Genomic DNA, 14,072 nt, shown 5'->3' on the forward strand with positions numbered 1-14,072 from the left:
CTCCACAGACTTGAGACTCCATGGACTCTGGGCAACCTGTTCCACCACCCTCATGGTAAAAAAGTGACTTGTGTTCAGGTAGAAATTCATGTGTTTCAGTTTGTGCCCACTGCCTCTTCTCCTGTCTCTGGGCACCACAGAGAAGAGTCTGGCTTGCTCTTCTTCATGCCTTCCCATATGATATTGATACACATGGATAAGGTCCTCCTAACCCCTCTCCTCTCCAGGCTGAACAGTCTGATCTCTCTCAGCCTCTCTCCACATGAGAGATGCTCCAGTCCCTTATTCATTTTGGTGCCCCTTTGCTGGACTGGCTCCGCCATGTCTCTCTTACACTGAGGACCCGGCTCTGGGTGCAGCAGTGCAGTGCTGCCCCAGTAGCACTGAGTGGAGGGGATCACCTCCCTCCACCAGCTGGCAATGCTCTTCACAAGCCCTTAATGACCACATTCCCAGGTAATGTGGCACCCATGAGCACTGATGGGAGAAACTGAATCTGCTACAAAAAAATCTGACATCTTTCTGAATTTATCACATATATGAATTGTATCTCTCTAAGAAGAGCTGAATGTATGTGTTTTCTGTGTAAGCTAAGACTTCAGAAGCACAAGAACTATCTAGTGGACACCCAGATTTCAGACAGGTGTCTGGGAAAAGACTGCACTCTGTTAAATTCATACCAACATACCTAATAGTATGAATTGTGACTATACACACTTAGGATTATTTCTTTCAGTCACAGCAAAAGCATGATTTTCAATCCTAAACACATGCAACTGAGTATGCTGGTTTGTTTTTTACCTAAAGTAGTCAGTATTTAACATGTAACAACTCAGAACCCTGTCTGCAGCTTAAAGGCAGTTGTGCTTAGTCAGGACGTAATTTACAACCACCTCGATTCAACAGTACACTTGCATCAGGCAGGCAGTTCACCGCAACCCCACTGCCAGGGTGGCTGCTCTTGCCCCACACCACACACCAAAACAGGCATGGTACGCACACGCACTTTTTCATTTTTCAAAAATCCAGTTAACAAATTCATGTATTATTTTAGAATAAATACAGATGTTATCTCACAGGAAAATACTTCCACATCACATAAAAGATGTTCAGTGTTTTGAAAGCTTCTGCACAAGAGCATGGTACTTCTTCCCATAAATTTTTTCTCTAAAAAAATGATATGTGTGGGATTATATACTTTGTACCAGTAGTACAGTATATATCCATCATCCATCTGGATAAACAAGAATTTCTCCAGTATCCAAAAAGAGATCAGCCACGAAAAAGATCTTAGTGCCATTCCTATGAAGCTACACTGTTCACTGCAGAAAGAAAATCACACATAAACTTAGGTTTCCCACAAAACCCATGTAGCACCTTAGGTATGCTACAGGAGAGAGCTTCACAAAGTTGCAAGACAAGACAGCCATCCATTTCCTGGTATTAACACAATCTAATTTCATGCCACTGAGAATCACTGCAAATAAACTTCATTTTTCATACACCAATTATTTTACTGTATCTGTTCTGAAACAACCATTTGTAATGCAATTGTAAATTACAAGTAAATGCCAGAGGCACACAGCCATTTACCCAGTGAGCCCAATTCCTGTGAACAAAACAGCGTGAACTAGTGAAGAGTACCCTCAGGACTGAACCAGCCTCAGCCCGCTTACAGGGCAGAGGTAACAAATGTTCCCCAGCCACCTCGTCACCTGGGGCTGGGTTTTGGCTACACCTCTGTGACACCCAGAGGAACACCAAGAAGCCAGGCTCCGCGGCCAAGCTCAACAACATCTGCCTACCAGGTGAGGTGTGAAACGCACATTCAAGGGTCAGACACCTTTTATACACTCAATGAAAACTCAAAAGCTTCACATTTCCACAACACAGAAGGCTACTGTACCCTTCCTTTCATTAGCTTTATAATTTTTACTTTCAAAGAACAAAAATTTAACTGAGCTTATGTAGTCATAAGCTTTATGACTTTGTATTATCATTAAGTGCTCCTTACATTCCTTCTTTCCAATCATGGATTTGTTAAACTTTCAAAACATATGCCAGTCATATGCAATGTAGATGCTAGGCAATATGATACAGATAAACCACCAGCAGCAGACTGGTCAAATGTGAATGTATTTCCTCAAATACAACAGTGCTTGCCAGCTCTGTTCAGCACTGGTCCGGCCTCACTTGGACCACTGCGTCCACTTCTGGTCCCCACAACTCAAGAAAGACATGGACAGACTGAAGAGGGTCTGAAGGAGGGCCACAGATATGATCAAGGGGCTGGAGAACCTGTCCTACGAGGAAAGACTGAAGGAATTGGGTCTCTTCTCCCTGGAGAAGGCTCTGGGAGACCTCTTCACAGCGTTCCAGTACTTAAAGGGCGGCTGGCTACAAAGAGGACAGAGGGTGTCTCTTCACAAGGAGCCACATAGAGAAGACAAGGGGCAACAGTTACAAGTTGCACCAGGAGAGGTTTCATCCTGATACAAGAAAGAAACTTTCTACAGTGAGAACAATCATTTACTGGAACAACTTCCCCAGGGTTGTGGTGGAGTCTCCATCACTGGAGGCTTTCAAGAGGCTGTTGAACAGGGTGCTGGATAATTTCACCTCAGCTCCCTTTCCCACGAAAGGTTGGACCTGATGGTCTTTCTAGGTCCCTTCCAAATATACACAGATATCCAAATATACACAAATATAAACAGCAGATAAAACACAATTTCAGCAACATGACAAACACAGGATGTCAACTTTGGTCAAGGTATGTGAGAGAAATCCTTAGAAACCAACTAATTTAAACAAGAACACTTGCTTTTAAAATTGCTACCAAGTAGTATAAACACATCTGAGGAAAAGCAAAGGTCCTGATAGCCTGAAATAGACCTTATTAAATGGTGAAACAGCAGTCAACGTGAGCATCATGAGTGTTGGTGGCAACACCATACTACCTACAGATGCTTGTGAAATGGAAGCAAAGAACTCCAAACTCTGCAATGACTGGAAAAATCCTACTAGTCACTCTGCATGCATTTAAGACAGCATCTTGATTAAAACTGGAAAATTTAAAGAAAATACCACTTCTTACGAGGAACATTCAACTATGGGTTCTGTGATTTATGACACATCCACAGTACTTCACAAAATTTTATCTTAGTCTTTTTATAACCAAAATAAATTCATAAAAGAATACAATTGTAAGCACATCTATATGGAAAGAAAACTAACGTAAAATACTTAACCCACCAAGATGATCAGAAACAGTTCAGCAGATCCAAGCACAATTCAAGAAAACATTCTGCATTTTTTGTATGTGAAGTATCTTACATAAATGGCGATCTTAATCTTTCAGTTTTCTCTAATGAAAATAAGGGGAATCTGAAACAAGTTTTCCATTAAATGTTGGTATTTCAAACCCTCTCACTGAAGATACCATCCTGAATTAAAACAAGGTTATCAGATACAGTAGGTTTGTTGCCATTTTGCTTTAATGTAGGTTTAAACAATCTAAAGCATAAAGCTCCTGTTACTATGTTAAAAGAAACAGTGATAAATCAAATTCTTCTGAAATCTAGTTACTACATTAGGTGGTATCTTGTTTCTCTCACCTGCTTTCTATTTCCCTGAGTCTGAAACTTGTTAGAATGGAATAGTGTACTCTGCGCCCTCCAAAGAAACATGGAGTTAAATACTTGAATATTTACTCTCAGTACAGCACTCGTACCAATAAAGGAGAATGGCAACAGAAGAAAAAGGTCTGCAGTGAGAAGGCATCACGCTAAGACTGATCAGATTCAAAGCCTGATTTTCACATGCATCTGCACCTGCAGCTCCCACTGCTTTCAACAGAGGCCTTTAATGTCCAACGTCTTTAAAACAAAACCTCCGACACTGAATTCCTAACTGTGCCCTGCCTGTGTCACCATCTTCAGTAAACCACCGTATTTCTGCACAACTCTCTTAGCTACAGAATCAGTTCTGCTTTGATCTAGAAAAAAAAGATTATGTATCAGGAAAAAAAGGCTTATATAAACAGCTCTACAAATGCATCTATTTTGATTTGGAGATGCAAGGCTGGAAAAGCTTTAAAGGCTGGCACTTCTCACTAACACCCTAGAACTGCTCTCAGAACATGGAGACGTGACCATCTTAGGGAAGCAAAAACATAGCTCACCACTCCCAAAACCTATGGTCCTTTCATGAAGGAAAATGTCTAGCAGACAGCAAGAAAACAGATCCTGCAGGAAAACCACCACCTGATGAGCGAGCAGCTGCCTGACTGGAAGAACAGGGTACCACAAGCAGCTGTAGCCCACAAGAATCACCCGAGGTCAGCCCAGAGAAGACAAGCGTCATTTCTAAAACCATCTCTCACAGATACACACCCTGACCCCTGTGAACTGATGGCACTGAAAGAACCACTTTTTCCGAATTCACCCAGATGAGACTCTGTGAGCATGTCATAGAAAAAAAATATAATCACTTTTTCCCACCTTTTCAACCAAATGTTATGAAAATCACTGCACAAATGCTTGTAAGTCTTAGCAGTTCTTTTTGGAATCCCATTATCTTAATTCACGGTGAGCTGATTAAAAAATAAGAGCGAACAACACACTAGCTGCCTGTCTGTATAATTTTTGTAATTACTGCATTACTCTCTTGCAGTGCACAATGTTTAAAGAACTGCTATCGCTATGTCCATGGAAATTTAACCCCGGCCAAATAAACTGCCAGCTAAAAACTCATGAAAACATTACACAAACTCCACGTTACCAACATGAGAACAAACTGTTGGTTGTACAGCACGTGACTTTCAAGCACAAGACAGAATGCAATTTCACAAGTTATTAAAATGCAGTCAAGAGCAGTAGAAGATTAATTTTGCTTACTTTGGTTCGCCTATCTTGATACCCGGGTGTTGTGTATAGGCATGGGAGTGTGTGCTGGGAGCAGATTTAAATGCCATGGGACAGATAGGACACTTGTAAAAGACTTCACAGTGACAACCTTGAATATGAGACTTGAGTGCCGCCACATCAGAGTATACAACATTGCAATGCACACAGCTGCAAAAAGAGCAGAAAAGAGTCAGTTCAGCCTAGCCCAAAGCAGTACTGAACGAAATGGAATCAACACTGATTTTCAAGCAAGTGGAAGAGATAAACATATATATACAACTGGATAAAACTAAGTCATTCCGTCAATTTAAACAACCCAGTAAGAATCAACGTGAACAGAGATTTGCATATCAGAAAGTAAGAAAAAAGAAATTTCCCAAATTTAATTTGAAAATCTAAGAGATATGAAGTTTTTATGATACATGTTTTTATGGCATTACAACAAAACAGATAGAAGTGTCGACAGAGGAGTATTCTATTGATTGTAAAAAGAATGCTTAACTCCTCTGCCAATTTGTAGAGAGATTTTACAAAATGCATTTTTATCACATGCAGTGGATTGTATAAGGTATGCCACAGCAATTTAGAAACTACCACCAAAATGGAGAGCTCGTAAAGAAACCATTTTCACCATTTCCCTTGTACAGAAAATCATTACCAGTATGTCTTCATTAAATCTAAACATGTAATCAAATCAGCACTTGGATTTAAAAACAAGAGAGTAATTTAAACTCAGGACAACTAAACCAAATCTCTACAATCAGATCAATTTATCGGATTGGAATTCTGAAAATATTTTTCAAAAACATACTTCTGCTGGTTCGAAAATTTGTGACCTTTCCACATCTATTCTAAAATGAAATGATTAAAAAACTGAATTAATATTAGTGCATAAAAAATTCTATACACAATGATCCCTTTTAGTGCCACACATCTCCAGTACTGAATGCTATGAATTAAGTTCAAGAACATACTGCTATAAGCAATTACAAAATAACCTGTCAAATGAACAAACTTCTTATTGACCACTATTTTGCAGCAAGAGTTTTACAATTTAAACATAGAAGGCCTCTACTCTTCCAAAATTTTAATTTTGGCACCTATCATGGTAGTATGATTGTTGTCATATAAACATCAAATAATTTTCTGATACTGTTTCAGTGCCCTGACGATGGCAATAAAGCAGCAAGTACAGTTATACATTGCATTCAAGAGTCCCATTTTCCTTTTAAAATGTATCACCTTTGAATGTTATGAAATGTCATCCTTTCTTCCCTGAGCACTTCATTTACATTCTTAACACTATTAATAAAGTTTTTATCTATCTGGTCCCTGCTTACCGATGCATTTTCTGAAGTAAATGGTCCTTGTCTTTTTTTGGGTCTGTTAAAGATCTTCTGTGCTTATACAGAGATGAACATTTCTTCACAGTGGTACACAGCACGATCCTCTCACTAGCAGATATACTCCTAAGGTGTCACCTCAAGATAGCTGGGTTGCAGTTCTCACCTCCCCATGCCATCCTGTCTGGATGTTAAGTGACATGACATAACGAACAATACTCAGCATCCACCACCGTATATAAATGGTTCTTAAGGACCAAACCTTCCTTTCTTGGACTGCTGTGTCTTGTTTTCAACTTGGAAGGATGCAGTTAAACTTGAGGTTGAAATTTTTATCTGCTTTAGTTCAGACAACTAGCTGAAATCACTGTAGTCAAACTGAACTCCCTCTCAGAGGTCCTTTGGAAAGGCAAGTCAGGTTATGCTGTTCCTCAAGCAAAGGCACCACAGTGATAAGGAGATGCTGAGGAGTCTAAGAAGGCACACATTAACTTCCCCAGATACTGCTCTTCTTTGCCTAGGTTTTTTTTTGTTTAGTCTCACCATACAGAGAAATTCTGACACTGTGTGACATAAGATGTTTATGATACATCTTGAAAGGTTCAGTAACTTCAGTTTAGATTCACAGTGAAGGATTTATGAGTCTTCTGGTGTTACTGGTGCAGCTAGGCCAGGAATCCCTGAAGATGATTCTGTTTACAAACCCAAGAGACTCAGACTAGAGGGAAGTGGAAGCAGCAGAATAAGAAATGTAAGACAAGACAGACTACTGCTTGGCAGAAAAGAATCAAAAAGAAGAACCCAAAGAAACAGCGCTGAGAGCTGTGCTCACTCTGAAAACAGACTGTCACGGCAGCTGGTTTGATGCAGGAAAAATGCTTTCTTCCCCTAGTGAAGATTTCACAGCCATCCTCGTAAATGAACTTGTGTCACCTGAAGGGGGGACAAGATGCCTACCGCTCATTTTTAAATCGCCCTTCCCCAGTCAGACAGGACAAAGTGGAAATGTTTTAGGAGAGCTGAGCAAAGCTCAGCTGTACGGGTTGCTTCTTTGATCTCTTGCTGTGCTGCCTGCCATTCAGTGCAAGTAAAATTCTAAGATAAAACCATTTTTCAAGCTTTTCCAAACTTACCATTTCCATGAAATGCCTCTGATCCCCAATTTCTCAGTGAGTTGCCATTACAGGGAAACATAAGAATAAAAAGGAAACTGAAGAGTAACAAAGAACCACCAGAAGATCAGGCTGTTAGAATGAGAAAGGTAATTTTCAAGTAATGTAAAGCTGAGGAATCTTGACTTCCCATAGAAAAGAGAGCAACCAGACAGGTGCAGTACGCCCATCAGCATCTTGATGATAAATTCGGGCAGTAAATACTTAAAATTGAACGTTCTAGCAGAGAGAACAATCTAAGACTCAATGTTTTGAAAAAACTCAGAAGGTTTTTTTAAGAATCTGAAATTAAGAAAATATATCTGCATTCTCTAGCCCTTATGAACTGTGAAGTCCTGAATCCGACATTTTATGGCTGAATGAGATTAGCTAATATTCTGATTTAGTAACATACAGAAGTGGATGCCCAAAACAAAGCAAAATCCTAATGTGGTATTTATTCCAAAATTTGTAGTACTAATAGCACTGTTGCCATGACAACCTTAAACCCATAAAGCTGTATTCTACAAACAATGCTTATGAAAATGGAAAATTACTTTTAAAAGCATAAATTATACATAAATTGACAACAAAAGTAATCATTATACTGACCGAAAACCAACTCTTCGGGTATAATGCAGGCAGTTCTTAGTGACATGAGTCTGGAAGTGAACAGATCTGCAGATTGCTCCACATTCAGGACACGTGTATGGAGATTTATGCTGATGAATTCTCTGGTGTGATGCAAAACTGCACTGGTTAGGAAGCAGCATCTGGCAGATATTGCATGTCTTCTAAACGATAAACCAAAATAGATGAAACAAAAGGTTTGGTTCAGCTATACGTAACGTCTTGTGTCAAACACTGTAATATATCAAATCAAAGGTTAAATGTTATGACTGTGATGTGAACCAGAAGAGGTAGGCAAGTGCTAAATGTGGGCCCTACTGACAAATCTTGTAGGGCAGAGCTGGCAGATACTGGTAACTAGACATACTGGCATTCAGGGCCATTCTGACACAACAGAGCTCTTTCATATACCACTCATCACGGGAGACGCATGTTGGTTTATGCAAATCTTACTTAGGTGCCTCACAAGATTACCTTGATAGTGCAAGGGGCCTAAGTACAACCTGAGAATCAAACCTTATGGTTTCAGTTCAGTGCACCACATAAAAGTAAAAAAAAGGAAACCACCCAAACCCACCAAAAACACCGTCTTCACTTTCTTTGATCCTTGCTCCTGATTCTTATTGTAATATCCATAATACCAATAAAATGGAATATTATCAGGCAGAAAGTGCATTGATAATGTCAAAAAATATTTCTCAGGCTAGAACACATTATCTGCATTATATCAATATATTGTGCATCTCAGTAAAAACTAGAGATATATAAAATATTTACAAAGCTTTTCTTTGCAGGGTGATCTTTCTACATGCGGGAACAACTTACTAAACTAATTATTTTCTTGTGTTTTGTTACACAAAAATAATTTTTAAAAAATCTTCCAACTATATGTTGGAATATATGCCAAATCAGAAACACTGAAATTATTTGGGTGCTTTGTGCCATTTTTAGGATGAAATGTGAATGATAAAACCCAGGTGTAAACAGGCTTCACTTCTGCTCACAGTTGCTTTCCATCACTGGAGGGCACAAAGAGCCAAACCTGCAAAAGCATTGCAGAAAACGTTTCATTTACAGTAATACATCCTCAAAGCTCTATCCTGTATGGAGCTATGCCTCTGTCTAACTTTGATCATGGATGCCGCTTCACTGACTTCAGCAGAAACACTCATGGTCTCAAAGTCAAGCACAAATACAAGTCTTTGCAGAACAGGACTTTAACTCAACTTAATTTCACAAGACTTTGCTTTGTAAGGCTTTTCAGATTATTATTTTTTCTTATGACTTGGGACTTACGAACCTCATCAGTGACTTATGAAGATTTAGGAACAAAACCAAAACTCCCTCATGACATGGGTATTATTTTAACATGATATTTTTAGAAATGTTATCTGCAAAAGTCTTACAGATGTAGTGATGTGTATATGCTGCAAGAACATAAAACAAAACAAGAACTCCACACAGCTGCATTATAAAGTATCTACTAACCTATGTATGAAGAAATCCTGAAATAATTAAGACATAATTGCTTTCTTCATGGTAAAACAGCTTCCTACTAAAAAACAGGAGCTTCACAAAAAGTCAACCCTTTTTCCCCATTTAGGAGACTCTCCTTTAAATCTCTTCTAAAAAGCAGTAACATCCAGATCATGTAATAGCAGAATCAAAGCTACTATTCTAGAAGAAATTGTACACTGTTAGGAATAGCTTCCATAGGAGTCTGACTTACTAGTATTAGCAACCATGCCAGTAAAATAAGTAACCTGTTTCCATTTAATCAACAGGAGACAGACACTAACTCCAAAGACAGAAAGTAAAAGCCTTTATAGACACTGCAAAAAAGGATTATTTTCCTAATAGAATACTGTTTAATATCAAGGTATAAAGTAACTTCTTAACTGCCTTAGCATTTTGACAATATTACTGATAGTCTAAGAACAAGCATATTTTTGCATCACAACCTGTACACTCCATTTTTATTCTTTTTCTAAAATAACTTTAAATGCTTTTTTTGAGAGCACATGCAAAAACTTTTTCTTTAAAAACAGTAATTTTAAGGAGAAATGTTAACATGAAACATCTTGTGGTCACACACACAGAAGCAAGAAGTGTATTTCATATGGTTCCCTTTTAACATTTACTTAGTGAACACGGTGGCCTGATATGTTTGAACACAGTCTCCATCCAAACATAGTTCTCAAATGTCCTGACGACAGCAAGATGACAAAATGCAAAACATACAAAACAGAGGAAGTTAGGCAAAGAACACCTACCATTACTCAAATTTAGGTTCAATATTAGCACTATTGCCAGCCTAAAAGATTAGTGGATAGCATGGATACATTTACTACCCTTGCAGAAAGCTCTGTCTGAGGTTAACTATCTGTGGGGATTTTGAACTATCACACTGATTAAAGCCCTTATGACACAGTAAATCTGAAACAGGGTTCAGACACATATAAATATTCACTCTGAAATGCCAAATATTTGTCCTCGATTGACCAAACAGCCATGGCTGGAACCAACGACTCAGGCACTCCAAACTGGTTTGGGATGTCAACTTTGAAGTCCAGCTTACAGGAAAATCCTAACCATAACTGTACTTAAAATGCACTTGCCACATTTACTTGGCTTCAGTACCATTCCTAAAATCTATCGTTTGCCATTTTTATGTATTAATAAGCAGCAATATAATACTGGAGAATCTGGAGTATTATCTGATTACGTAAGAAAACAGCAAAACAGAACTTCTTATTCCATAGATATGTATGGGATTTCCGTAGTCTTTCCAAAGCCTTTCATCTGTAGTACTACAAAAGGAAACCAGGATGCTATGCCACAGAAGAGGCATACAACATTCCAACTCTAGCTTAAGCATTATCTACCTGCAAGATTCACCTGTAACACTAGTGAGTTGGACTGACACAAAATGCCAATAATGCTACTTGCTAAGGCCACGGGTTTGCTATTTTGATGAGTACAGTAAAATATTTTAACTAACTACAGTAGAACAAGAAGAATCTACTGTGAAATTCTGAAATTCTGCATGCTTTCTTACCATTTTATTTTGGGCTTAAGGTGACATTAACTTCCAGTTCTCTCATTCCAACCCACACCAAAATAAAACACAGTTTGTGAAAATCATCACCTGCCTGCATTTGAAGTCAAAGTTTCAGGAAAAAAAAGGGTTAGAAGAAAAAATGGTGGAGGTGGAAAATAAAGATACACAAGAACTATGAGTATGAAGGGAAATGAGCTATGTAGTTTCATGGGAGCTATACACTTGTCTCTGTAAGACTAACATTAATTACCCCATGCTTACTACTCCTCCCCCCCTTCCCCCCACCTCCTCTTAACAGATGAGTGTTTCATTCAGCCAGGAAACCTGTCAGTGAGTGGTCCCAGTTGCTTGAACTGGAATATTAATGGAAGTAAAGTATTACAGGAAGGTAACAACTTTATAGGGAACATATTTTAATTGCTAGGGCTGTTTTACTATTGTTTATTTTAAAAGAAACATTCTACCTTCATAACAGGAATTTAAGAAGAACAGGAAGCAACAGCTACTTACTGCTTAGAGTCACGGAAAACATAGAATAGTATATACAATTTCCATTTCAAGAGCAATTAGGTGGGCACTAGAAAGAATAGTAAGCTGCAAATAACTTTTTTCCTATTATTTGATCGCAAAATCTGAATATTTATTTTTATTTCCTTCCTTCCTTCCAAAGTTAAAATATCAATTTGATCTAACTTCCCTGTCCCCTTCTCCCCATAATGGTAGTTTTACAACAAAAAGTCAGTGCTATGCACTAAGAAGGAAAACAGAAGTCAAGAGTATTTCTCGTCCAAGCTTTTCAAAGGGTAACATACAATGAAAAAAGTACCAAAATGTTTATTAATAAATGCCTATACAGAGTCTTTCTTCAGCAAACACTACCCTTGCAGCAATGCTCTGGACGAAAAATGGACAAAAAGATAACTTGTAAAGAAAGCAGGATGTATTGCTCTCACTAAAGCAACTGTTCCATTGAAGTTTCTATGCTGGGCATTTCAGTACAGCTACAACACTACAGTATGTAAAAAAACAATACAGAATCGAAAACTGCTTCTTGATATATGAAAAGGACTATGAAAAATATTTAATTAATTTGTAAGAGGGTATTTCAAGAAAGAACATTTAAAACTATGTTTATTAAGAATGTTCTTTTAAAATGGAGTAACAAAAAAATACCTTCTTTTCATTCAGTGCTTTTCAGTAATGAGGTGTTTATTTGGGGTTTTTTAATGCATGGCCTGTTAAGTAGGTATTAAGGTCTTATTCATACATCAGCTCTTAAAAGAAAGCAAGCTTCCAACAAGAGACACAAACACGCTGACAGGTAGAAAGGCAATGCTGACTTGTTTTCTGTACCTTCATGAGCTTTCCTCCCTGAACAGCAGTACCTGTGCACCCACACTTATCTTTCCACCTAACTGCAGTCGTATTTTGACAATCTATGAAAATCTTGGTTACTTTCCCATATAAAATCACCAGGGTAAGCAGTACCTAACAGGACATGCATAGAGAGCAAACTCAGCAGCAGGGCAAAAGCACCAGACAGAAGTACCAGGAAAAGGCAAAAGGTGTTTCTAATCTGTTTAGTTTACCTGTCCACAGAAAAAAAGGCCCCCACAGAAAGTGAGCACATTATCTTTGGTTATTCTCTATTATTTTTTTTCCATTTTATCCTTACCTCATCCTCCCAACCTATTTTCAGTATATTTATCTGTCTCTCATCCACTTGCTTTATCTTGGTGACTTAATTGCTTGATTTTATAGTACCAAGAACAACAGGGCTTTCACAAGGCCTACTGGATCTTATCATACCAAATGATACCTAATGGACCTATTATGAAAAAAGAGATAAATCTAACACCAATAAGCACCAACAAAGCAGTTAGCTAAAGACCAGTTACTGAGTATTAAGTAACTCAAGAGCTGGTGCTGAATATACTTATGGTCAGCCATCCAAAACTGCAGCAAGATCTAAGGACAGAATACATTCTGCTAACTTCTTTCTGACAAAAAGCTTCCATAAACTCGCTTTAGGTAGGCACATCTGTACTATCTTACAAAAAGAAATTCACTAACATTTCTCTGGGAATCCAGGCAATTTTGGCCTAAGTCTGCTAGCCAGTTAGCAAAGTAGGAGCTGAGCCAGAGCCACACAATCCATATAGTCAAGATCATTTCCACACTCTAATCTCTTTACATTACTATCTGTAGTGGTGGGTGCAGTGTAACTCACAGAACAGCTCTTAAGTTTAGCAAATAGATCTGACAGGAACCTGTCTGCACTTCTAGGACTAGTGGATTTTTTCCTAACTGCAGGACTTAAAAATCTTTATCCTGTACGCTGCTGTGTGATTCCCAGGAATATTCCTGAGGCATTCCTGTCTTGGTCAGTCTGAGCATGTTTACAGGTTTTCAGCTTTCGACATAGCAAGCAGTTGCAACACCAAGCTCAACTGAATGCTTTGAAACACACCAGAATCCCTTTTAATTGGCACACCCCTAAAGAAATCCAACTACATCATTTAATTAACGATCTTAACTCTTACAGGTTTATAAAATACATCGCATACTGATTAATATTTTTTATTTAATTATATGTTTCTTTCAGATTAGGCCACATACATTAGTAAAGAATTTTAAAAAGGTTTGTAAATTTAACTCATTAGCAATCATAAGAGGAAAGGAAAACCAATACAAATAAATAAATGGTCACACAGCAAGAAGTGCATGCTAGTGAACACCACTTTTCACTTTTGTTTAAGAAAGTCCTGAAGAAAACAGCATGCATATCCTTTCAATCGAATCAGTGTGCCATTTATTTATTGCCTAGAGTCCCTGTAGATGAGGAATGCCTAGCTCTCTTATGGTGCTTTATGAAAATAATAAAACCTGAAAACAAATCAAGAATGAACCGCTTAAAACTATCATTCAGATTGAACAGATGGGCTGTTAGTGAGGGTGCCAATTAAGTGGATTCCACAAGATA

General features: G+C 38.2%; 1 protein-coding gene across 2 annotated transcripts in view; it reads right to left on the bottom strand.

The window, feature by feature from the left end:
• The window catches only part of LOC129783091 (zinc finger protein 532-like), a 48,664-nt gene that overhangs the window by 19,631 nt on the left and 14,961 nt on the right, over positions 1–14,072 (bottom strand). For both annotated transcript variants that reach the window (XM_055792775.1, XM_055792774.1), the window contains 2 exons: positions 8,011–8,192; positions 4,896–5,072 (listed from right to left, as the gene is read on the bottom strand). In XM_055792775.1, coding sequence (XP_055648750.1) covers positions 4,896–5,072; positions 8,011–8,192 — 359 coding nt within the window. The remainder of the gene's footprint in view (positions 1–4,895; positions 5,073–8,010; positions 8,193–14,072) is intronic.

Source organism: Falco peregrinus, chromosome W, assembly GCF_023634155.1.
Source record: "Falco peregrinus isolate bFalPer1 chromosome W, bFalPer1.pri, whole genome shotgun sequence".
Classification (NCBI taxonomy): Eukaryota; Metazoa; Chordata; class Aves; order Falconiformes; family Falconidae; genus Falco; species Falco peregrinus.